The 24,250-nt window shown below is 36.2% G+C and overlaps 1 protein-coding gene across 5 annotated transcripts in view; it reads left to right on the plus strand.

Moving 5' to 3' along the window:
- LOC150108763 (protein O-linked-mannose beta-1,2-N-acetylglucosaminyltransferase 1-like) overlaps positions 1-24,250 on the plus strand; it is a 603,478-nt gene that overhangs the window by 367,357 nt on the left and 211,871 nt on the right. For all 5 annotated transcript variants that reach the window (XM_090416229.1, XM_090416227.1, XM_090416226.1 and 2 more), the window contains 2 exons: positions 6,753-6,866; positions 14,460-14,577. In XM_090416229.1, coding sequence (XP_090272355.1) covers positions 6,753-6,866; positions 14,460-14,577 — 232 coding nt within the window. The remainder of the gene's footprint in view (positions 1-6,752; positions 6,867-14,459; positions 14,578-24,250) is intronic.

Here is a 24,250-nt window from a genome sequence, read left to right on the forward strand (position 1 = left end):
TTAATGCATATAGAGTACAGATGTCTTGCCATGTTTCTTGATCTTATATCTAATTACATTCCACTTGGTTGCAATAATTAGACAGCAGAGTTGCATGCTATTCAGTTTGCACTTTAGCACATAAAAGAAGTTGGTCAAGAAGAAAATACAGGAATGGATAGATGAAAATGGGATACTGTATGGTGGGGCAACATGATTTTGTGAAGGGTAAGTCATGCCTCAGTAACTTGCTCATGTTTTATAATCAGTGATAGCTGAGTTGGATGAAAGTAATGAGTTTATAGTGATACTTCTGGACTTAGCAAAGGCCTTTGACAGGATACCACATGGAATTCTAATCAATAAACTGTAACACATGGGGATGGATATAGGGTTGGTGAGGTGAATAAGAGGGTGGTTGATGGAGAGATATTAGAGTAGCTTATTCAGGAGTAGAGTCCAGAAGAAGGCCTGTGACTGGCAGCATGCCACAAGGCTCTGTTATTGGGCCACTACTGTTTAATGATATAGGAAAGCATCTGAGAGGAACTGTTCAGCTGTTTGCTGATGATGCAAAATAGTTAATACAGATGATATTAAAATTTTGTAGGGTGATTTGGATAGACTGGCAGTCTGGGCAAAGTGTAAGGTTATGCATTTTGAGATGAAAATATTACCAGCTGTATACCACATAGATGGAACTGTACTCCAGGAAATTGATGAAACCATAGATTTGGGAGTGTTAAAGGATAGGGAGTTAAAGTTTAGAGGACACATGGCAAAATTGGCAAAAGCAGCTTATCAGATTACTTGGTCACTGACAAGTTAGAGACAAGCAGGTTATATTCCTCTTTATCAAGCCTTGATAAGACCCAATCTTGACTGCTGTGCACAGATCTGGTTACCAGGGTTTCTTGGCAATGAGGAAGAGGTGTAGAGGATTCAGAGGCGAGTGACCAAGATGATAACAGGTCTGTGGAATGAACCTTACGAGAACAGGTAATGATGAGTCATCAAATTCTATTGCCATATTGATATTAAGTTCATTATCATCAAATTCCTGCCATGTACCCTCAAGGGGTGTACAGAATATGATAGTACTACATGAAAAATTTACATCATTACTAACTTCCTATCTAGAATTTTCCTTCAAATCAGTCTGTTATTTGTCAAGACTCCAACATTATCAGATCTTATATTTCTATCATCTAAGGCACTCTGTACCGTATCAATCCACCTATATCTTGGTCTTCCTCTGGGTCGTTTTCCTGCCAACCTGGCAGAGAACACCTGTTTTGCTAATCTTTCCTCGCCCATTCTGTTTACGGGACCATACCACCTGAGATTAGCTCTGCTAATGCATTCCTGGATGCTGACAATGTCAAGTTCTTTCCTACTATCTTCGATATGATATTGCCATTGATGTCATCTGTTCACTCTTTCTTATCTTTCTCAGGACTCTCATATCTGCAGTCTTTAGTCTTTGGTCAAGTGTTTTACTTCTGACCCAGCTCTCAGATCCATAAGTTAAAACTGGTTTGAACACTGTCTTGTATACATCTAATTTAGTGTTCCGACTAATTTCTCTCTTAATCCATATGAATTTATTCAATTGACTTCCTACCATACCAGCTTTGTTGATTCTGTTGTCTCTTTCCATATTTAATTTACCATCTTCACTAAAAATCATGCCAAAGTAGCAGAAATGTTTTACTTGTTCCACAGGTTCTCCGTTCAAAACACAGTTGACATTTTCAACGATTCTACCTATTTTCATTGTCTTTGTCTTTTTATTGCTGATCTTCATACCATATCTATTACAACAGTTATTCAATTTAGTCAGAGAATCTTGCAAACTTGTAGTGGATTTATTTAGAAGTATAACATCGTACGCATAAAGCAAAGAGTTGACTTTAACATCCCCAATTTTGATATCAGGTTTAATACCACTTTCCTTGATAATGTGATCCATATAGATAATGAATAACAGAGGGGATAATGTACATCCTTGTCTCACACCAGATTTAACATTAAACCATCTTCCTGTACTTCAATTCTAGCTGCTGACTTGCAACTCAAATAAAGACTAAGTATTGCTTGATATAATGCCCCATTGACACCATATAACTGTAGTGTATTGAATATCTTCTCTCTTGGCACCTTGATCCTGACAGCCTTTATTTGGCCTGAATCCAGCTTGTTCTTCACCAAGCTTTTCTTCCACAATTCTTCACAACCAGTTTCTCGAGTATACTGGCATAAATCTTGCCCAGAACATTCAGTAGGGAAAGAAATACCTCTGTAATTCTCACATTGTTTTATTTCCCTTTTTATATATGGGTACTATTAGAGCTCTGCTCCAATCATCAGGAATTTGTCTCTCTGTCCAGGCCTTCTGGACTATGCAGTGCAGCCACCGTAAGACTTTTATACCACCATACTTCAGTATTTCTGGTCGAATATCATCTACTCCTGCTGCCTTTCCACATTTCAAGCCTTTGATGGCTTTTTCTACTTCAAGTATGGATATATATTCCTGACTGTATGCCTGTTGAGTGTTTTTTACCACTATGCTATCACTGCTTATTTCATATAGCAATTTTTCGATGTAATTACTCCATACTTCAAGGATATCTTTTTCTCCTCTTTTCATGTAACCTTTATCATTTCTGACTCCCTTTACAGCACTCTTTCCTCCATTTCTAAGCTTCTTCAACAACCTCCAGAATATCTTACCACCTTCTTGATATTTATTTTCTATGTTCTTGTCAAATTCCTCCATGACTTTTGTTTAGCTAGTTTTACTCAGTGTTTAGCTTTCTTACATTTCTCTCTGTATTCTCTAAGAGCACAAGCTGACTTATTTGCCAGAAACTTTTGACATGCTTTCTTCTTTTCCTTCTGCCTCTTTAACTTCTTGTGTCGACCATGGAGTTCTGATTTTTCTATCCTTGCAGATAACCTCACCACATACCTCTGTGGCCTGAATCAGTCAGGGTTTTCTTCAAGGTTTGCCACTGACTCTCCAAGGTTTGGTTCTTGTTTTATTTGCTTTTATTTTTATTTGCTTTAAATCTTTCTTACATGTTATTCTTTTCAGTATGAAATTCAATTTTATCCTGCTTAAGACTAAATAGTGATTGCTTCCAATTTCAAATCCTCTATACACTCTGGTGTTCTGCACCAGCGAGAAAACATCACTGTCAACAATAACATAATCAATGAGACTTTTCTTATTCCTTGCCTCTTCCCTCTATGTGAATTTGTGCACATTTTTATGTGGAACATGGTGTTAGATAACCAGTCCATGTCCTGAGCAGAAACCAACAGGTATTTGCCATTATTATTATTAGCTTTGGTCTTTTCTCCAAATTTTCCTAAAGTATGTCTGACAATCACTTCCTACTCTGCTATTTAGATTGCCAACAAGGACCAACTTTTTCTTTTTCATTGTGTCAGTAGTTTTCTCTAGAACCTCAAAAAATTCCTCCACTTCTACCTTAGTAGAGCCTTCTGTGGGACCATAGGCACAAATAAGTCTCATTGTCCAGTTCCCCATTCTGATATTTGTCCACATCACTCTACTTGAGACTGCCTGCCATTCAAGAAGATTAGCCTCATATTTAGTGTTGAATACCATGGCCACCCCTTCTTTTCCTTGATTGTCATTGCCTGAATATAACATTTTGTATTTATTGCTCAGAAAGATCTCACCAGTTTTTGTCTTTTTTTTTTGTTTCAGTCACCCCTATTATGTCGATCTGGTACTTATCTAATTCCTCAGCTATCTCCATTTCTTTGCCATTCAGGCTTCTTATGTTAATAGTACCGATCTTTAACTCTGGTGATGTTGAGTTGGGGGTGTCCTTTCAGATTTGTTCCAGTGGCTGACTTTTTGCTGTTTGCCTTGGTTCTCTGGCAAAAATAACAGGGCCTTGTTTAACCAGGCAACGCCCCAGCCGGCATGAAATTTTGTCGTGTTGTACCATCATTTTGTATATTGGTTTAAGCCAATAAGAATACAATTTGTTCTGCTAAATCCCAGATTGGCAACCTATCCTCGTTTGTTCAGTATCCAGGTAGATACCCAGCAGGGTGCTCCACGAGAAGGTGAGGATTGGACATTAGGTCAGAAGCCCTGGTCGGTTCTCTGCATTCCTTTAAAGGCTATGTGAAGGTCTCCTCTCAGTTATACAGCTTTGACCCTTAACCACTCCTGATATTAAGTTTATTTTCTCAAATACTTCCTGCTCACTCACAATTAAACCATCCTCTCCTATGTCCTCTGCTCTAAAGTTCCTCACTATTCCACCCTGATCAGGATGAAACACCTTTATGAATTGATTACTGAATACCTCAGTATCTTCTGCAGCAGTTACTGTTCTTCCACTTTCATCCATTAACATCATCTTACCGTAATCATTCTTCTACTTGCCATATGTCTTTAAAAAAAAAAAAAAAAAAAAACCCTCTAGGGGTTTTTCTTTGCCTCATTTGCCAATTTCTGCTCATACTCTACTTTTGTTTTCCTTACTGAGTTGCTCTCCTGGCTTGTTCTTTATACTCTTTATGTAACTAATTTATTACCATTATTCATCTTGTACTTCCTCCAAAGTACTTTCTTTTTCCAGATTTCATGCTTAAACTCCACATTCATCCATTTTACACATACTTTAATCTTTTGTCTTTTGGATTACATTCACGCATTGTTGCTGTTGTGTATTTCTTTGTCAATTTCCATGCAGCATTTATTTCCTTACTGCTCCACTCTTCATTCCATTTTATATCTCTAAGCTGTCTGCTAAGCTTGCCATAATCACCAGTCTTATAATTCCACATATATCTTTTCCTCACAAAAGTGCATATAACTAGCCACAGCACAGGTAATCACTTCATGATCACTTTCACCAACTGGAGGAAATGTGAAATCCCCTCTCATAGATACATCCTCTGATCAAATGATTAGATCTAGAACTCTCAATCGTCGCTTGCCCTCCTTTACATGCTGCCTGAGATAATTCTCTCTCTAGAACTTGAGAAATTAATTTTTCTTATTCCCAAATTTGTTCTATTTTTTTGTATGTTTTGCTAAATTAGCTTAATTATCCAAAGTTATTGATATATTTATTTCCCAGTTTTAATTTCATTAGTTTTGTTTATGGAGGAAGTGCTCATGTTTGTTTAGCATTTTAGGATGTCGCAATATCACCAAGTTTGAGAGCCCTCACCAGCGTATTTATATTAAACTGAAAGATCATTTTTTTTTAATCTCTCCTATGATCCATTAAAAAAAAAAAAAAAAATGTTTATACTCAAGTAATACAGTAAACCCTCGATTTAAAGGACTAATAGGGGGTGAGAGGTGTCCGTCAAATCGCGAATTTTTCATCATCATCATCATCATCAAATTCCTGCCATGTACCCTCAAGGGGTGTACAGGATATGACAGTACTACATGAAAAATTTACATCATTACTAACTTCCTATCTACAATTTTCCTCCAAATCAGTCTGTTACTTGTCAAGACTCCAATATTATCAGATCTTATATTTCTATCGTCTAACGCACTTTGTACCGTATCAATCCACCTATATCTTGGTCTTCCTCTGGGTCGTTTTCCTACCAACCTGGCAGAGAACACTTGTTTTGCTAATCTTTCCTCTCCCATTCTATTTAAGTGACCATACCACCTGAGATTAGCTCTGCTAACACATTCCTGGATGCTGACAATGTCAAGTTCTTTCCTAATATCCTCATTTTTAATATGATATTGCCATTGATGCCATCTGTTTACGCCTATAATCTTTCTCAGGACTCTCATATTTGCGGTCTCTAGTCTTTGGTCAAGTGTTTTACTTCTGACCCAGCTCTCAGATCCATAAGTTAAAACTGGTTTGAACACTGTCTTGTATACAGCTAATTTAGTGTTCTGACTAATTTCTCTCTTATTCCATATGAATTTATTCAATTGACTTCCCACCATGAATTTATTCAATTGACTTACCAGCTTTGCTGATTCTGTTGTCTATTTCTATATTTAATTTACCATCTTCAGTAAATTTTTTTGCAAATTTTTTAAAATAAAAATATCTATAACATTATACTGCAATTTTATCAATATTAGCACTAATAAAATTGTTTTGCACACAATTTTTAACACAATTTTCACACTTTTAGGTAAGTTAATGTTCGATGTTGAGGTGCTTGATTTAGATAATACTGCTTTGAAAAAATATCAAGTTTTTTTTTTTTTGAACTTTTGAATTCTGCTGTTTTTTAATAATTAGCTCCCTAAAATTATGAAAAATATGTGTAATAAAACTGCCTCAGAAAGTCACTCCACATGACAAAAGAACCAATTATAGTGCAATTGGTGTGATCACGTCCTAATCATCCGCCGAACATGTTTTATGAGCGGTGACTCATTTATGTTTGGCTAAATTACTACAGTGTTTTTCCAACATATGATGGCCTATTCTCCAAAATTTGTTAAAAATAACAGGAAATTAATAACAAAAAAATAATCTGTTAATTTAATTAAGCAAATCTTGGTTAAAAGCATTTTAAAATTAACAAGGTGCTGATTTTCATGACATACGGACGAAATTTTGTCCATTAAATTGAGGGTTTACTGTACTATTTTTTCCGAAAATAAAGTCCACATTGCATGCATTTTTTGCTACTGCTAATTTCCCTGATTATAAATGTTTATATTGTCAGAATACCAGGATGATGATTATTTAGTTCAGTTTTTTTTTTTTCCTCCCTTTAAGGGAAGTGTGATGGCTCAAAGAATGTTTGATACTTACTCGCCTCATGAAGATGAAGCTATGTCACTTTTCTTGAACATGGTGTCTGATGGTAGGATTCTTATTTTCACAATCAAGGTAATGGAAAGTTTCAGTAATTTACTTTTATATAGAAGTGTATAGTGTACATAATTTAGGTACAAATTATATAGATTATTATTCCAAATCTCAATGATAGGGAGAGACTTTCTAGATCTTTTTCGTATATGGCTGAGTAAAAAGCTGGTAGTGACAGGATTTTTCTTTTCCAAAATCAATTATAAATTAAAGATGTCAAGAAATTATATTCTTGATTTAATCCTTTATCTAAGTCTAAGCAAACAAAGTTTGCACATGAAGTAACTTCACGACTGGCCAACTTGTATATATGGAGGCCAATGACTTCACATACCTTGCCTTATTATCCCATAATGCAAAGCACATATCCTTATGGACATGCATAATGCTATGCATTATAGGAAGGGTTATGGGAAAGCAGATGAATTACAAAAATACCACTTGGATATAATTGGTGTCTTCCTAGAATCACTACCCAGACCAGTTTCAACCTTTATTGAGGTCTCATCAGTGGGATCCAGACCCAGAAATGATACCAAGGTTGAGGTAATGCAGAAGTCATATTTCCATATACAAGTAGCCAAAAAGTGTCACACCTTATTACTAAAATGCTCTGGATTAGAGATAATATTGATAGTTTTTCACTTGGATAAAGGATTAAACCTAGTATATAATTTCTTGGAATTTTTAATTTATAATATAACGAAGTGGAAAAACATTCAGCAAAATCGAGCATATTCAAGACCACATTAGACATGCTGCCACTGTCATCTAGATGTAATTGGCAAGAAATGGAAACAAGGTGAGGCTAGCAGATGAATTACAAAAATACCACTTTGATTAGGTGCTAGTGGGCCAAGCGGTACGGACGCGATTTGAAGAGCTCCTGATTCAGATAAGTTTTACTAGGAATAATTAAGTATATATGTGTAATTGTTCAAGAGCGGCTGTAAACGTTGTAAGCTACCGATATTATTAGTGTGGGGGTTTTTTCTTGCCTAAACTAAATACGAAATCGTTATTATTAGACCTAGTAACCTGTAGAGAAAAAAAAAAAAATAGCGGCGGCATTGTCATTCCATGATTTTAATTTAGATTTCAGTCATTTCGTTAAGTGTGAGGTCTGTTATATGTATTCCTTCGATTACATAAATGATTTGTGGATGTTTAGTGCGGATGGAAGAAGGGTGTGTACGAAGTGTGACCTGAACGAGGAATTGATGAATGCGAATGTGAAATTGATGACAGAAAGTTCTAGTACCGATTGTGTCGTGAGTGCACGTTTGAAAGAGGATGGTGAGAAAGAGAGGCGAAAAAATGTTAAAAAATCAGGAAAAAAGAAAGAGTGATTTGACAACCGTAACGGATGTTAAAAGGGACGAAAGTGAGGCGGAAAGAAACAAAATTGAGAGAACGAATGAAAGTAGAAATCGCAAGTAAAAAAAATCGAAAGAATGAATGATAGCGAAAAAAGAATGAATGATGGCGAAAGTTGGACGCATGTTGGAACAAAAGTACTGAACCAAAAAAAGATGAATGACAGTAAAAGTGAGAAGAATGATAGCAAAAGTTGGATGCATGTTAGTTCAAAAGTACAGAAACAAAGAAAGATAAATGAGAGTGAAAGCGAGAAGAATGATAGTGAAAGTTGGACGTATGTTGGAACGAAAGTACGGAAACAAAGAAAGATGAATGAGAGGAAAAGTGAGAAGAGGGGGGTGAGAGTTAGAAAGTTAGAAAGATTTAATGATAGAGAGAATGTGTCGCGAGGTTCGGAAGGTGAATTGGATTGAATGAAGCAAGAAATGAAATGGATGCAGAATGAAATTAAGAGAATTCAGGTCAAAACTATTAAAATAAATCATGATGGCATGAAAGAGTTAACGAAAGATGAGCGAGTGGCGTTGTATGGCGACTCCATTATTAAAGGTGTGCTAGGGGATAAAATGCACAAGGTATGTTTTCCAGGCGGTAAAATGAGTAGAGTGATTGAGGCATTGAATATGAGGCGGGAGCGAGCAAAAGAGTTAATTGTATTAATTGGTACAAATGATTTGAGAGAGAACAAAGAGCATGTCAAAATGAATGTCAGGAGACTGTTTGGAAAGATAAAAGAGAATAGTGTGACAGGAAGGGTAGTCAGTGTGTTGCCTAGGTATGATTCTAGTGAAATGAGGTGGAGAGCAAGGATTATGAATGATATTCTGGCTGAAATGTGTGAGGAGATGGGAGTACAGTTTGTTAATGTGTGGAATGAGTTTGAGGGACGAAGTGAGCTGTATGGGAGCGATGGACTGCATTTGAGTGGTTATGGTGCCAGTCGCTTGGAGAGAGACTGCTGCTAGAAAGTAGAGAAGTGAATACAGAGAATGAATCAGATCGAGAGGGGAGTGATGTGGAAGAGCAGGAGAGTAAGACAGGAGAGATTGAAGAAGTGGAAATGAATGGGGAAGTGAGTGGTATGAGTTAGAAAATGAGAGAATGGGTGTGCAAGAGGAGCAGTGAAACGGGAAGGCTCAGGGGGTACACAGCGTGAGAAAGGTGGATGCTCCAAGAGGAGGTGAGAGCATTTGTAGGCAGGAAAGTAATGGGATGATCAGGGATCAAGAGGAAACAGATGGAATTGCAAAGGGTTCTAAAATGAAGAAGCAGAAAGGGAAACGGCCCCAGTCCAGCATGGAGAGAGAGATCACATCGAGTGAGTGGTATCAGTGGAACTAGCTGTAGATCCAGAAATGAGTTGTGTTTGTATACCAATGCTAGAAGTATAAGAAACAAGGTGGATGAAATGGTTGCACTAATTTGGTCTGTGCACCCAGAGATTGTTGGAATAAGTGAGACATGGTTAGATGAGGACGACATCCTGACAGGAATAGAGATGGAAAGGTAAGAGGATGGTGAGAAAGAGAGGCGAAAAAATGTTAAAAAATCAGGAAAAAAGAAAAAGAGCGATTTGACAACCGTAACGGATGTTAAAAGGGACAAAAGTGAGGCGGAAAGAAACAAAATTGAGAGAACGAATGAAAGTAGAAATGGCGTGATGCAGAAATCGCAAGGGATTTCTGCATCACGTGTTTCGGGAGGATAGAAGGGGTAAAAAGGGAGGGGGAGTGCTGTTGATGATAGAGAAAGAGTTATGTCCATACAAGTAGAGATGCAAGAGGGAAATAAGGCCAGTGGTTTTGAGGCAGTATGGTGTGAGATAGAGGTGAATAGAATCAAATACTTGGTGGGATGTTGTTATAGACCTGGTAATGTGGATGGTGGTGATAGTGAAATGTATAGTCAAATAAGCCAAGCACATAAGAAAAGGGTGATCATTATGGGTGATTTCAATTATGGCAATATAGACTGGAATGAAGAGATAGCAACTGGAAGTAAAGAAAATGAGTTTCTTGAGTTTTTGAGGGATAACTACCTCAGACAGTATGTAACAGAGGGCACACGAGGATTAAGGGTCTTGGATTTGGTCATCTCATCGGAGGATGTAATTATCAATGAGATGTCAAATCATCCACCAGTTGGTGAAAATGACCATGAGGTGATTACCTGGGTGGTTGCCAGCAGTGCAAGGACCCCTGTGAAAAAAGGGTATATGTGGAACTACAAGGGGGGTGTGATTATGAAGAGCTCAGGAGACAGCTTGCAGGTGTAGCATGGAATGAGGAGTTAGCTGGAAAAGAGATCAATGCAGCTTGGGGATTTTCAAAAACTACTTAGTAGATGCAATGTCTAAATGTATACCATGGGTGAGAAGGTTAAATAAGGTAGGTATGAGATGGATGAATAAAGAGATTAAGCATGCAATACAGAGAAAAAGGGCATTGTGGAGGCAGCATAAGAGAAGTGGAAGTAACCAATTTCATGAGGTCTACAAAGACCAGGCATGGAGGGTGACTTGGTTGGTGAGAGTAGCTAAAGAGAGGTATGAACAGCAGTTGGCTAATGAAGCCAAAAAGAATCCTAGGGAGTTCTTTTGATATGTAGCCAGCAAAAGAAAGAATGATTATGGAAGGATGACATTGATTGGAGGAAATGGTATAAAGACAGCTGTTGCAGAATGTGTGGTGGAGATACTTAATGAGCAGTTCATAAAGATCTTTCAATCTTGTGAATGTGACTTCATGGAGAGATTAAGGGCAGTTGATGATGGGAGGAGAGACTGACTGTAAGTGAGCAAGAGGTCTTTGGGGAGTTGAGTAAACTAGATGTAAATAAGACTGTGGGACTTGATAATATATCACCGCGTATTCTGAAGGAATGTGCCCGAGAGTTGACACCTGCCTTGACATATTTTTTAATACAAGTCTTGCACTTGGTCAAGTCCCTAAAGAGTGGAAGGAGGGCAAATTGTGCCACAATTTGCCCTCCTTCAACATAGCATAGCCAAACCACTGGCTGAAAGTGGCTGTATTCATGGATAGCTTTTCCAAGTATTCTATGTAGAAATTGGCTAAAGGTGGGAGCCCATTGCTGTCCCATCTAGTTGTTTGTATATATCTTCCCTTTCCATGTAAAATAACCTGCATGTACTATAAATTTAATTAGTTCAAATATATCCAGTGGAAAATGTGACTTTAGTAAATCAAGAGTTTTTCAATTAACGGTACATTTGTAAATAGTGAAGTGTTATCAAAACCAATCATTACATCTGAACTTTTTAAGATATGGTTTTCTAAAATACTTTTTAGGTGAATAGAATTTTTAACTAAGGAGGGAGAATTATTTGTGAAGGTAGCTAGTGATTTAGGTAAATGTTTAGTAAGTTTGTATGTGGGACTGTTTTTACTATCCACAATAGGGTGTCGAGGTGTACCTCGTTTGCGAATTTTAGGTGCTCCATATATTCTCAGTGTTTTAGCATGAAAAGATTTGAGTTAACTGTTTCTTTTGGCCAGGAAGGGACTTTTTTCAATAATTTGCAAACTTGATTCTTTTGAGAGTTAATGGGATCACAGTCCATAATCTGGTATGCAGACCGGCCTTGTAAAAGTATGTGCATTTTGCTTACATATTCAGCAAAATTCATCACTGCAGTTGCATTACTTTTGTATGCTAGACATGACTTGCCATACCAATATTGCCAGATGTCAACAGTTCTTCCTGTCTGTAGTAAGCCCAGTCACAAGTACAAGGCTATACAAAAGAGCTTTACAGGAATAACCACATTGATATAACTAAGCAGACAAAGGGAATGCAACACATCCTATACTTATTATTCAGTAGGATTGTTTGTTTTAGTCTCCTTTGTCTCAGTAAAGCTAGTTATGTTGACATGGTACTTTCAGTCCTTCTGCAAGTTTGATTTCCTTTCTGTTCATACTTCTTATATGGGTGGGGATATTTCAACATGGGAAATTGGATAATGAGTTATCTTTGCCTATATGTCCTCTAAAAATCTTAGAACAGAATATGTAAAGGAATTTTTTTGAAAGTGTAGCTGATATAAACAAATTTGAAAAGTGGGTTCTTGTTTGGATACTTAATTAGTGCTAATAATAATGGTAAATACTTGTGGATTTCTCTATAGGACACAGACTAGCATTAATATGTTCTAACATAAAAATGTGAATAAATTGACAATTTTAGAGAACATACATGAATAAGAAAACTTATAGACTTTAATGATAGTGATATCTTGCTGATGGGTTTCTATGACCTCTCCACTTTTTACTTCAAATTTCTATCCAAGAAATCTGAAGTGCATTACTTTCTAGTAATGCACTTAAGATTTCCTGGAGTGATTCAAGAAGTTTATTAGTAGTATGAACTCTTGGAATTAATTAGATTCCTGCTTTAAATGTTTAACTTATGTGTAACACTGCAATATGAAATCAACCATGAACCAAAAGTGTTCGTGGTTGATCTTTATTTTGGAACAAGAACAAGATAATGATTACTGCTTCCACATTCCTTGACCTCTAACTTACTGTTAGGGAAAAATATTAAACAGCAGATGTTGTAGTTATATATAACAAGTCCCATCCATGAGGAGGCTACAAATGTATAATACATTGACCTGATGGATAAGCTCTGGTTAGCAAATTCAGAAACTGCTATAGAGGGAAAACAGGAAACTTTTTCCAACTGTTTCTGGCCTTCATCAATAAGCAGGGTGATAGTCTCTCACTTAAACAAAATTGGAGAGGAGTAATGTTTTGAGAAATCACCACTTTGACCAGACTGATAAGCGTAATAAAAGATTCACCACATATTATTATTACATCACACCTCCAGGAGTCCAAAGACTCATCGAGGGAGGGGCATCTACTCTACAACTCTTCGTCTTACTACTCCACCAATGCTATCTACTGCCGACTATCACCAATAATACTTTCACAGACAATCGCACATCCATGCCCTGCTTTGATTCGAATCTGCAGCCTTTTGGCTGGAGAGCAGATACGTTGACCACTCGGCCAACCAGGCTGGCAGCCAAAATGAACTAAGAATATTTAATTAGAATAAAAGATACCTATGTATAAGTTGGCTTGTGTATATTCCTGCTTATAACTCATCTTTTCCTTGAAATTTGGACAGTGATGATAAGAACTATATAATTTTTACAGTATAATAAATTGGGATTAGTAGTAGCATACGTAAACATCTCCCACTAGTGTGTTAGATTAAAGATTCTTATTAAAGCGTGTGTGTGTATTGGTATGCCAATATTTTTGCTTATCACTCTTGTATTCCTTCCTTTTATTCTAATACTGTTGTCTCACCAGTATGTTAGACCTGTTGTTGAACTTCCTGATTAGGTATCCTTTATTCTAATTAAATATTCTTAGTTCATTTTGGCTGACAAGCACTTTATGAATGACTAAATATTAGGGCTTGAACTACTTGGAAAGATTTTTATGAACTTCTTTAGTACACACTAGATAGTGAGTAAATGCTTATTTTAAAAATAAAAAAAAAAGTCAAAATATGGTAAAGGTTATTGTCATGAAGAAAAAAAAAATTCAAATCTTTAAAAATTAGATTATTTTATGTATTCATTTAAAAATGTCACTACACTAATATTTGAAAAACTGAACATAAAAAAAATCCAAAAAATTATGAAATTTAAATTTCCATTATGGCGGGGGGGACAGTAAAAAGTGCAAGCCAAAACACTTAATTTTTAATATCACAAAACCAAAAAAAAAGTTAGGGCTAATATCCAACAACATGAGCAATGTAAGTAGTACCCATTTGGGTCTCTGGTCATTGCTCCTTTCCAGCATGATATATTGATATATGATTGGGTTTTGAAAATATTATGCATTACAGAAAATTTCCTTTTTTTTTTTTTTTTTTTTACTTAGCATGTTACATGCTGAATTGAAGGTTTTTCACCATGATGTGCAATTTTATAAACAAAAGTCTGTTGCTTATTTTTAATCATATATAAATAAATCATAGCTTAATACTAATAGTGACCTCCAAGTAATCTGGTCACATTATTGGGAAATTACTATATGCTATCCACTTAACTGAACTGAGGTTGCTGCTATTTGTTAGATACAACATTTGTTTGTAGATAAAAGTAGATGATTACTTCTATTAATTCTTTTAATATGCTGTTAAAGATAACATAAAATTCACTTTAGTGTTATTTTTTGATTATAGGATGAAGGTACATTTCAGATGAAGCAGCCTGCCAGAGAGTTGCTAAAGAAACTGGGAAGTAAGAAAGCACATGTTATAGGATGGAGAGATATGTGGGCAATGGTAACACAAAAGGGAGGTATGGGAGGTTATCTTTGGATTTTTTTTTCATTATTATTTTAAAATTAGCTGATTTTATCTGTCTTGATAGATATTATACATCTAAACACACTATATGCTTATTAAGAGACATCGCATATCTTCTATCCTAGGACCTGACTCCATTCTCCTCAGCATCTTCATTCCTAGACAGCACATTGGACATAGAGATGAAGCATATGGATGTTAAATAGCAGCCTGCTACATAATATAGATTGCTTAAGAATTATAAACACGTTAACACAAGAATATTTTAATGTTTGCCAAATATTTCAGTCTGAAACTAACAGACTATCCTCATTGGCTTGATAGGAACAGTTTTTACAAGGTGGAATAGAAACAATTGATCATTCAAAAGTAGAATGAGCCACGTGATATTACGTTGCTAAGCATTAAAGAGAGGTAAATTTCATCAGAGTGATGAATAAATTATAGGTATTAATTCACAGTTTCATATAACAATCTTAATTTATAAATTCAATTAAAGATAACATTAGACTAATGTAAGAATTAAGTCTCAATTAAAAAAAAAAGTCTTGGTTTTTAGTGTGTTATCAGGATTAAACTTTCCCATATTTTTGACAAGGATATATAGTCATTTTGATTCAAGTTAGGGCGTTGAAGTAAGGCCTCAGCACTCTTTGAATAGGCGTTCTAATTTATAGTGACATCTGTGTAGAAGGCGAGTCTTGGACTAAAGGATGTTGTGGCTTGTCTCTATCCTGTGCTGTGCCAACGTAGACTTATTGGATTTGTTGTGAAGAATGTATGATTGATGTTCTTGTATTCTTTTTTTCTATAGAGCGTCCGGATTGTCCAAAGTACGACAGATTGCAGTTACAAGAAACTTGATATACACCAGACAGAGACGTAGTTGAGCGTTTATCTTTAGAAGAGTGGAAATAGGTGGATATTTTGTTAATAGGGATATAAGTGGCTGTTAAGTCATATTTCTTCAGAATTCTTGAAATTGGTTCTGAAATCCTGGAAATGTATGGAATTGGAACTCGACATATTGATTCTTTGTTGTTCTAGATTGGATTGTAGGAATCGAACAGATGTTTTGTAGTTTTTTTGGAAAAGCCATTTAATTTCATGTGATGTTTATGGGGAGTTGAGCAGTTAGTTCTAGCTCATTGAATTAAACTTTTTTGATTCCTGTTTTTTGATAAAGATGATGGGCAGATTGTTTGAGAATGTAACTTCCAGTAAAAGTGGGTTTTCTGTAAACTGTTGTCAGAATACCTGAAGGTGAGCGGATGAGGAGGATGTCTAAAAAGGATAACTTGTTGTCTTTTTCAATTTCCATGGTAAACTTAATACGAGGATGTAAGGAATTGATTTTGGCTGAAAAGGAAGGTAAGGCGTCTTTGTTGTGAGGCCACACTGAAAAGATGTCGTTTATATATCTCACCCAAAAGGTTAGTTGAGGGAATATAGATGAAAACAGGACGTCTTCTAGATGTTCCAAATAAAAGTTGGCTAAAGCAGGTGAAAGTGGACTTCTCATGGCTGTTCCTTCCACTTGGTTGTAGAATTTTTTTTGACATAAGAAATATCCAAAATGGAATAATTTTATGATATCTTGTGGAATGATGTCAGCAAGTAATTGTCAAGTCTCTTTGAGAGGTACATTGATATATAGAGATTCTACATCGAAACTCACCATAAGATCAGTAGGTTGTAATGAGATATTTTTTAATTTATTTAAGAAATCCAAAGAGTTCTTCAAAAAAGAGAGTGATTTGCCTATATGTGATTTCAATAATTTCGCTGAATATTTGGCTATGTGATAAGTAATTGAATCAATACAGTCAACTATAAAACGGAGAGGAATGGCCGTCTTGTGAATTTCATGTAGACCATAAATCTAGGAGGTCTTGCAAAATGTGTTTTTAACCTTTCTATTGTGTCTGCATCTAAACTTATCTCCTCATCTAGAAGGGAATTTAATTTCTTCAGTGGCCTGTTGGTGGGTTCGTGATCAAGTTCTTGGTATGTTGAGCGATCTTGAAGTAAAAGAGAAATTTTTCTTCTGTAATTTGAAGAATCCATAATTACCTGTCGCTTTATTGTTGTCTGCTTTTGTGATGACAAGGTGACTGTTGTTTCTTATGGAATGTAGTACTTTCTTTTCAGAAGGAGATATGTTGGAAGGAGGAAGCTTCGCTTTGAGTAGCATAGAAGCAACTTCTAGGTGGAGAGAATTAGCATTTTCACTGGAGAGATGACTAATGTTCCGTTCGATGTTAACTAGGAAATTTAAATAAGGAATCTTTTTAGGGACTATAGCAAAATCATCTCCTTTAGAGAGGATGAGTTTCACTACTCATTAAAGGGCGACCGGACATGTTGAAGACCCAATTATCTGGAACATGGAAAGGCTTGATTTGTCTAGATACGAGGATATCAAATTTGTGGTTTTGATGTAGATTCTGTTTTTTATATGAACGTTGTATAGAGCGTTTAGCCACATTAAAAACTGTGTTGGAAAGTTGTAGGTCTAAGTTTGTGGAGATAAAGGTACGGAGATCAGCAACTTGACTAATGTTAATAGCAAGATCATGTTTAACTGCTCTGAGTTGATTATGGATTAAAGCTAAGCTGGTGTTCCTGTAGATTTTTTGAGCTCCAGGAGATTTGATGGTTTCTTTTTATCTTAGTGAAATTAGGAATAATCTGATTATCGCAGCATTTTTTCAGAAAAATGATCCTCGCTCGTAACTTACCTTGTATTACAGATAGTTTACCTATTTTACCGTTTTTTTTTTTTTTTTTTTTTTTTTTTTTTTTTTTTTTTTTGGTAAAGAATAGAATAGATTGCTTAATCAGCTGAAAGAACTAAATCAATGCAATCAATCAATGAGTGCGATTAGTCTTGAAGACCACGCAGAAGTATAGCTATTAGTTGAGCCTAAGCAGGCAATCAGCTTTACTTTGACTGAAGCAACAGCAAGTTTATCACTATGACTTAGAAAAATATCAGTCATTGAAAACCATAATCATGTCTTATTTCAAAGCTTCTTCAAGAAGTGCCCCTAATAAGATCACACTGCAAAAACAATAGTAATCCATTAATATCTTTGATGGACAGCATGGATTTGCTAAAGGGAGGTCGTGTTTTAGTAATCTACTTACTTATTACAATAAAGTGACTGCTTCCTTGGACAGAGGAGAAGGATACACAGTAATATATTTGGATTTTGCAAAAGCTTTTGATAGAGTACCTCATGATAAGTTGACAGTCAAACTAGAGCAGATGGGGTTGGATATTGGATTGGAGACTGGCTATCTGATAGGTATCAACAAGTTGTGTATGGGGGTGCAATATCCAGGAAAAGGAAAGTCACTAGTGGAGTGCCTCAGGGATCTGTTTTAGGGCCATTACTATTTAACTTGTATATTAATGATATTGGCAAAGATTTGGATGGAGATATTCAGTTGTTTGCAGATGATGCAAAGTTGGGACGAACCATAAAGAGTAGTGAAGATGTTATGGCCTTGCAAGAAGACTTGAATAAATTGAGTGATTGGGCAAGCAAATGGGGATGTGAGTTCAATGTTGCAAAATGTAAGGTTTTAAAATTTGGAAAACAAAGATGGGATGCAGAATTTATGCTTGGTGAGAATATATTGTTGGAAGTAGAGGAAATAAGAGATCTGGGAGTGATAGTGGATAAGGAGCTAAAATTTAGGGGACACATCGCCAAAATTGTGAAGACAACACAAAGACTTCTGGGAATGATGAGGAGGACACTGACGTGTAGAAGTAGGGAGATTCTTGTTCCATTGTATAAGGCTTTGATTAGGCCACACATGGACTATTGTGCCCAGATTTGGTCACCTGGTTTTCAGAAGGCGAAGAGATGTTGGAAAGGGTCCAAAGGCGACTGACTAAGGTAGTTTCTGACCTCTGGAATGTCGAGTATGAGGAAAGATTGAAAAGATGTAATTTGCAGAGTCTAGTGAAGGAAGAGGGGAGATATGATAGAGACCTACAAGTTGGTAAGGGGTTGTTATAGGATCAATGGTGAAGTTCTACAGAGAATAGTGGGAGATCAGGGGAGAACCAGAGGTCATGCCTGGAAACTGTATAAAGAGGGTGTGAGTAGGGGAGTGAGAGGCAGGTTTTTTTCGTGCAGAGTTGTGAATGATTGGAATGCCTTGCCTGAGAGTGTGGTGTCTGCAAGGAGTTTGAATGTGTTTAAGACCCGGTATGATGAGATGTGTGTGAGATAAAAGGACCTCCTAGATGAGTCTTTGACTCCATGAGGTCTTGTTTAATAATAATAATAATAATATTTGTGCCCATTTGAGAAGAAAACAATGGAAGCATTATAAAGCCCCCCCCCCCCCCCCAACTCCACAAATGATGTCCACATGCCCACCTGGAATTGTTACCAAAACACACACAAAAAAATGACACATCCATCGATGTTATTGAATTTCTGAGCATATAAACAAGTAAAAAATAAAAGGGGGGTTGCAATAATGGATATTGTGTGTATCAGCTGTTTATTTGTAAAAGATCAAAAAGGAAAGTTGGAAAAGGATTTCAGCATATAAACTGTTCTTTCAGGGACAGAAAGCAAATGAATTAGAAAAATATTCCAATAATACAGTAATGAAAGACTGAGAAAGGAAATTGATTTAAAAAAATACACTTGCAAAGTCCATTATATCCATATGTTTATCCATATAGGACTTATTCGGTTGAAGTAAACTGAGGCATTCAGGAAAGACAAAAGAAATTTTATTGCCTTCAATATCAAATAGAAATCAGTCTGGTAACATTCTGCTTTGTGGATAATAATCTTTATTATATTTTTTTAAGATTCTCAGTTTGAAAAGCAGTTTGAAATTGTTTATGATATTATTTCTTCACCAAAGTTAGCCGAGACCTTCATATAGAAAGTAAATTCAGTTACTGAAATGTTTTTGAATGATGAAAACAATGTGCTGCGTTCCTTATTCTGTGATTAAAGATGCAAGAAAGGTTCATTTAACCTGTGTCGTTGTCTGACAGGTAAGATCAGTTTCTGTGTTACATTTTATCATGTTTATGTGGAGTCATAAGATTGAAAAAAATTACTGGAAATAAGAGACTGAAATTCTTGTGGGTTTAAGTTTTATTTAATTTGAGTCATCATTATTTCCTAGTGTTGCCAAATACCTTTCCAATATAGTTGGAAGAATTATGGGACAACATGCTCTACAATTGTTGGAAGTTTTTCTACTTGGTTATATTATAAATTAAAGATACCAAGAAATTATATACTTGGTTTATACCAAGTGTAAGCAAACAAAGTTTGCACCTGAAGTATTTCCAGGACTGGAGCAACTGATATATAAAAGCTAATGACTTCACATCACTTGCCTTAGTATTCCATAATGCAAAGCACATATCCTTACAGATATGTATGATGCTATGCATTATGGGAAGGGTCACTGATGAGACCTTTTATTGAGGTCTCATCAGTGGGAATTCTCACCAGACACACCATGAAAAAATGACATGGTGTCCCTAAGCCAAAAGAAATACTTAACAGCATTTCAAAAGAAACACTTAACAGCCAAAAGAAATACCTAAATGGCCAGTATGTGTCTCAGTAATTAACACAATAGTATTAATTACTGAGACACATACCAGCCCTGGTATGGTCACTTAAACAGAATGAGAGAGGAAAGATTAGCAAAACAAGTGTTCTCTGCCAGGTTGGCAGGAAGAAGACCTAGAGGAAGACCAAGAAATAGGTGGATTGATACAGTAAAAAGTGACTTAGAAAATAGAAATATAAGATCTGATAATGTTGGAGTCTTGACAGGTAACAGACTGATTTGGAGGAAAATTGTAGATAGGAAGTTAGTACTACATGAAAAATTTACATCATTGCTATCATATCCTGTACATTTATTGTGTGAGGGTACATGGCAGGAATTTGATGATGATGACATACCTGCCCTTTAGGTATTTCTGAGACACTAAGGGCCAGGAACTGAGAAAGTTTCATGGAATTTCTAGGGCACTCCTAACTTCATCAATCCACATAGATTGTAAACTTCTTGCCCTCAAACATATTTTTTTTTTTGCTAACTGTTCCTCTCCTATTCTGTTAAGTGATCATATTGCCTGAAATTAGCTCTACTCATACATTTCTGATTGCTAACAGTGTTACTTCCTAATATACACACACTGACCATTGAATTAGAAACCTTCATGCAGATGTACGTAAATGTTACTTATGTAGCATATGCAAAATGCTTGGTCACATGTTCTAGGCAACTATTTAAGAATGTTTCTGGCCAGTAATCGTCAATAGTGTGAATCACAATGGGAAAAACAAAGGACCTTTCAGAGTTTGAAAAAGGGCTTATTGTTGGTGCCCATCTGGCTTGACCCACAATTTTGAAAACATCAGAACTGATTGGTTTCTCAAAAGGTATCCCAGGTATTTAATCAGTGGAAAATGACCCACATCACTTGTCTAAGACATACCCGTGGTCCTAAGACAGCATGTGAGGAACAAGATCACCATCATCTGAGAAGGCTTACTGACAAACAGAGCTCCTACGTGCAGCAGTTGACCAAAGCATATTGTTGATGCTGTTCCCGACCAGTATCTCACTGAACTAGGCACAGGGAATGAAGATGATTGGTATTGGCAGTCGCATCCCTATATGGAAACCACTGATTTCTGCAAAGAACCAGAGAGTTTGTCTTCAGTGGTGTCAGAAATACCAACACCGGAGACAAACTCTCTTGTTCTTTGCAGAACCAGAGAATTTGTCTCCGGTCATGGTCTGAGTCAGACCACATGACTGTGTACCAACGGTACAGAAAGTCATTCCTTTTTCTGTACCAATGGTAGGCAGAGAGTTTGGTAGGATCCCCATGAAGCAATGAACCCAGCTTGCCTTGTAAACACAACTCAAAGTTCTGGAGGATGGTGTCATGGTGTAAGGCATGTTCTGTTTGTACAGAATGGGTCTCCTGATATTGCTAGAAGGTCTGGTATCCTCCTAAGTATATCTGAGCATTGTTGATGATGAAGTCTGTCCTGCAATGTTGATGCTTTATCCAGCAGGTGACAGTTGTTTCATGGACAAGAATGTTACTCTCCAACACAAGAATTTTCAGTAGTGGTTTAGCAAGCATGATGATGATGACTTCCACTGTCTTCTTTGGTCACCACAAAGCCTAGATCTGGACTCCATTGAGAATGTATGGGACATATTAGAAGAACAGATCTGGGAGCAAAGCCTCCTCTTCTGCCAAATCTGAATCAATGAAAGGACTCTTGTGAATGCCTGGTATGTTGTAGATGTTTCCATCACCTTGTGGAATCTATGCCAAAATGCGTATTGCTGAAATTCAGGTCAAAGGAGGTCCAAACTTGGTACTAACTAAAACTTTCTAATTCACTGACTGGTATGTGTATCTTTATATTTAATGATTCTGTCATTGATGGCAGAATCATTAAATTCACATCTTTCTTAGAACTCTCATCAATGGTCTCTAGTCTTTGATCAGGTGTTTTATTTCTCACCCAGCTTTCAGACTTATAAGGTAAATTGGTTTAACATTGTCTTGTATAGCTAGTTTAGTGTTTTTACCTGTTTCTCTCTTATTTCATATAAATGTATTTAGCTGACTTCCTACAATACCAGGCTTTGTTAATTCCATTGTGCTTTCCATATTTAATTTGCCACTTTGCTAAAAATTGTGCCTAAATAGGCAAAACATTTTACTTGTTCTACAGATTCTCCACCAAGAATGCCATTTGCAGTTTTCTGTGTTCTTAACTGTTTTCATAGTTTATCATTTTATTGCTGATTTTCATACTAAATTTGTTATAGCTGTTATTCAGTTTTGTTAAAGAATCCTGGAGACTCGCATTACTTGTTTAGATTTACAAGATAATTTGCATAAAACAAAGAGCTAAGTTTGATATCTCTGATTCCTGATATCAGGTTTAGTGTCACTCCATTTCATAATATGATCTTATTCATCATCTAGATGTTGATAAATAAGATCATAAATATAAATTTATGAATTCAGATTAATTTGCAAAGTCCAGCAATATAATAGTATAGCTATTTCCTTTTTCTAATTCCTCTGTCACTATTATAAAATGTGAGTAAAATGCAGGAAAAACCTACATTTTACAAAGCTATGCTGCCCTCTGTATCTTATTCCTACCCCCATTCCAGGATTTTATTGCTAACAGACTTTTCAAAAGACAACTCCAAGACAGAAGTAGCAAATTACAGACCTAACAACTACTCCTGTAATATGCTACTTCCCTCTTGGATCCACCTTTACCTAATCGAACTATCTTACCCTTTCCACTTTCTTGGAACCTCACCAAACTTGATACCTAGATTAAACAGCTTCATCAAAGGGACTGCCAGTTCTCTTGCACATTCTTGTATCTTATGGGCTGACAAGCCATTCATTCCCACTACTATATCCACGTTGATAATTTTCAATATGCTGAGCACCTCTAGCTTATCCACCTCAATTCTCACATTCTCTGTAACATAAGCAACTGCAAAATCACCACCAGATGATTACACCCTTATAAAGTAATCGCTTAGTAACTCAACTATTTCTTCTGCTTCTGTCATCTTCCTGCCATCAGTATTGATTAATGGCATCCTTCTGTAATCTCATTCACTACATGACATAACTTTTGGGCAAGTCAGGCTGACCAATAAAAAACTTTGCTCCTTTATTTCTGATACTTCTGGATTTCAATATTCTCTTGGGCCCACAGTCACCATTGCTTAATGTTATTACCATCACACTGACATTTGAAATCTGTGAAACTGCATTCAGCATTGCATAGTCATTGATGGCAGGTGTACACATGCTAATTTGTTCCAGAGTTGACTGAACCCACTCTTGACTGGGTTCCTCCTAGTACTTTTCCTTAATTTCTCTGATTTGGCACTTCCAACCTCTCACTCAATAACACTCTTGTCAAACATAACTCCAAAACCATTCATATGTAGTCCATCAGACACATACAAGGCCTATACTTTACTTTCTTTTCCATTCTGTGTTAAAATCCTCAGCTATACTGTAACTATTTTGGGTATGCACTTTTGCAGAGTTGGTGAGTAATTTCAAGCATCCTCAGGGATAGCATTGTTGATGCTGTGGATTCACATCAGTGTCAGAATGTTTCCATTTCTTACCATTATGTATTACTTGCCACTGCTGTGGCAAGTAATACATAGTGGTTTTAAAACTATGAAAAATATGAAAATTTTACTTTATTTTAAAATATTTAGATGATATTAATATAATGTCTCCTTGGCACAGTTGGAAGTGTGATGGGATATGTGCTCTTTCCACTGGAAAAGTCTTAGATTTGATTCTCATCATTACATTAGGGGTATAGGCTTTTTTTTTTTTATTCCAATTGAAGGTGAGTGTCAGTTTCATATGGAGATAGGTTTGTCCCCTCCTGTAAATCAACCCGTATAGCTCATTCAGTATTCATAATGCCTGTACAGCAATCCCTCGATTAGTGTGCCTAATGCGTTCTTTAAAACAGGCACACTAATCAAATATAATAACCTATGGGAAAATGTATAATTCGTTCCTCAGATTTCTTTTTTGACCCTTAATTTTTTTATAAAAGAAT

Source organism: Typopeltis vanoorti, chromosome 3 (genome assembly GCF_054136105.1).
Source record: "Typopeltis vanoorti isolate ZY-2024b chromosome 3, IOZ_Tvanoo_1.0, whole genome shotgun sequence".
NCBI classification, from domain to species: domain Eukaryota; kingdom Metazoa; phylum Arthropoda; class Arachnida; order Uropygi; family Thelyphonidae; genus Typopeltis; species Typopeltis vanoorti.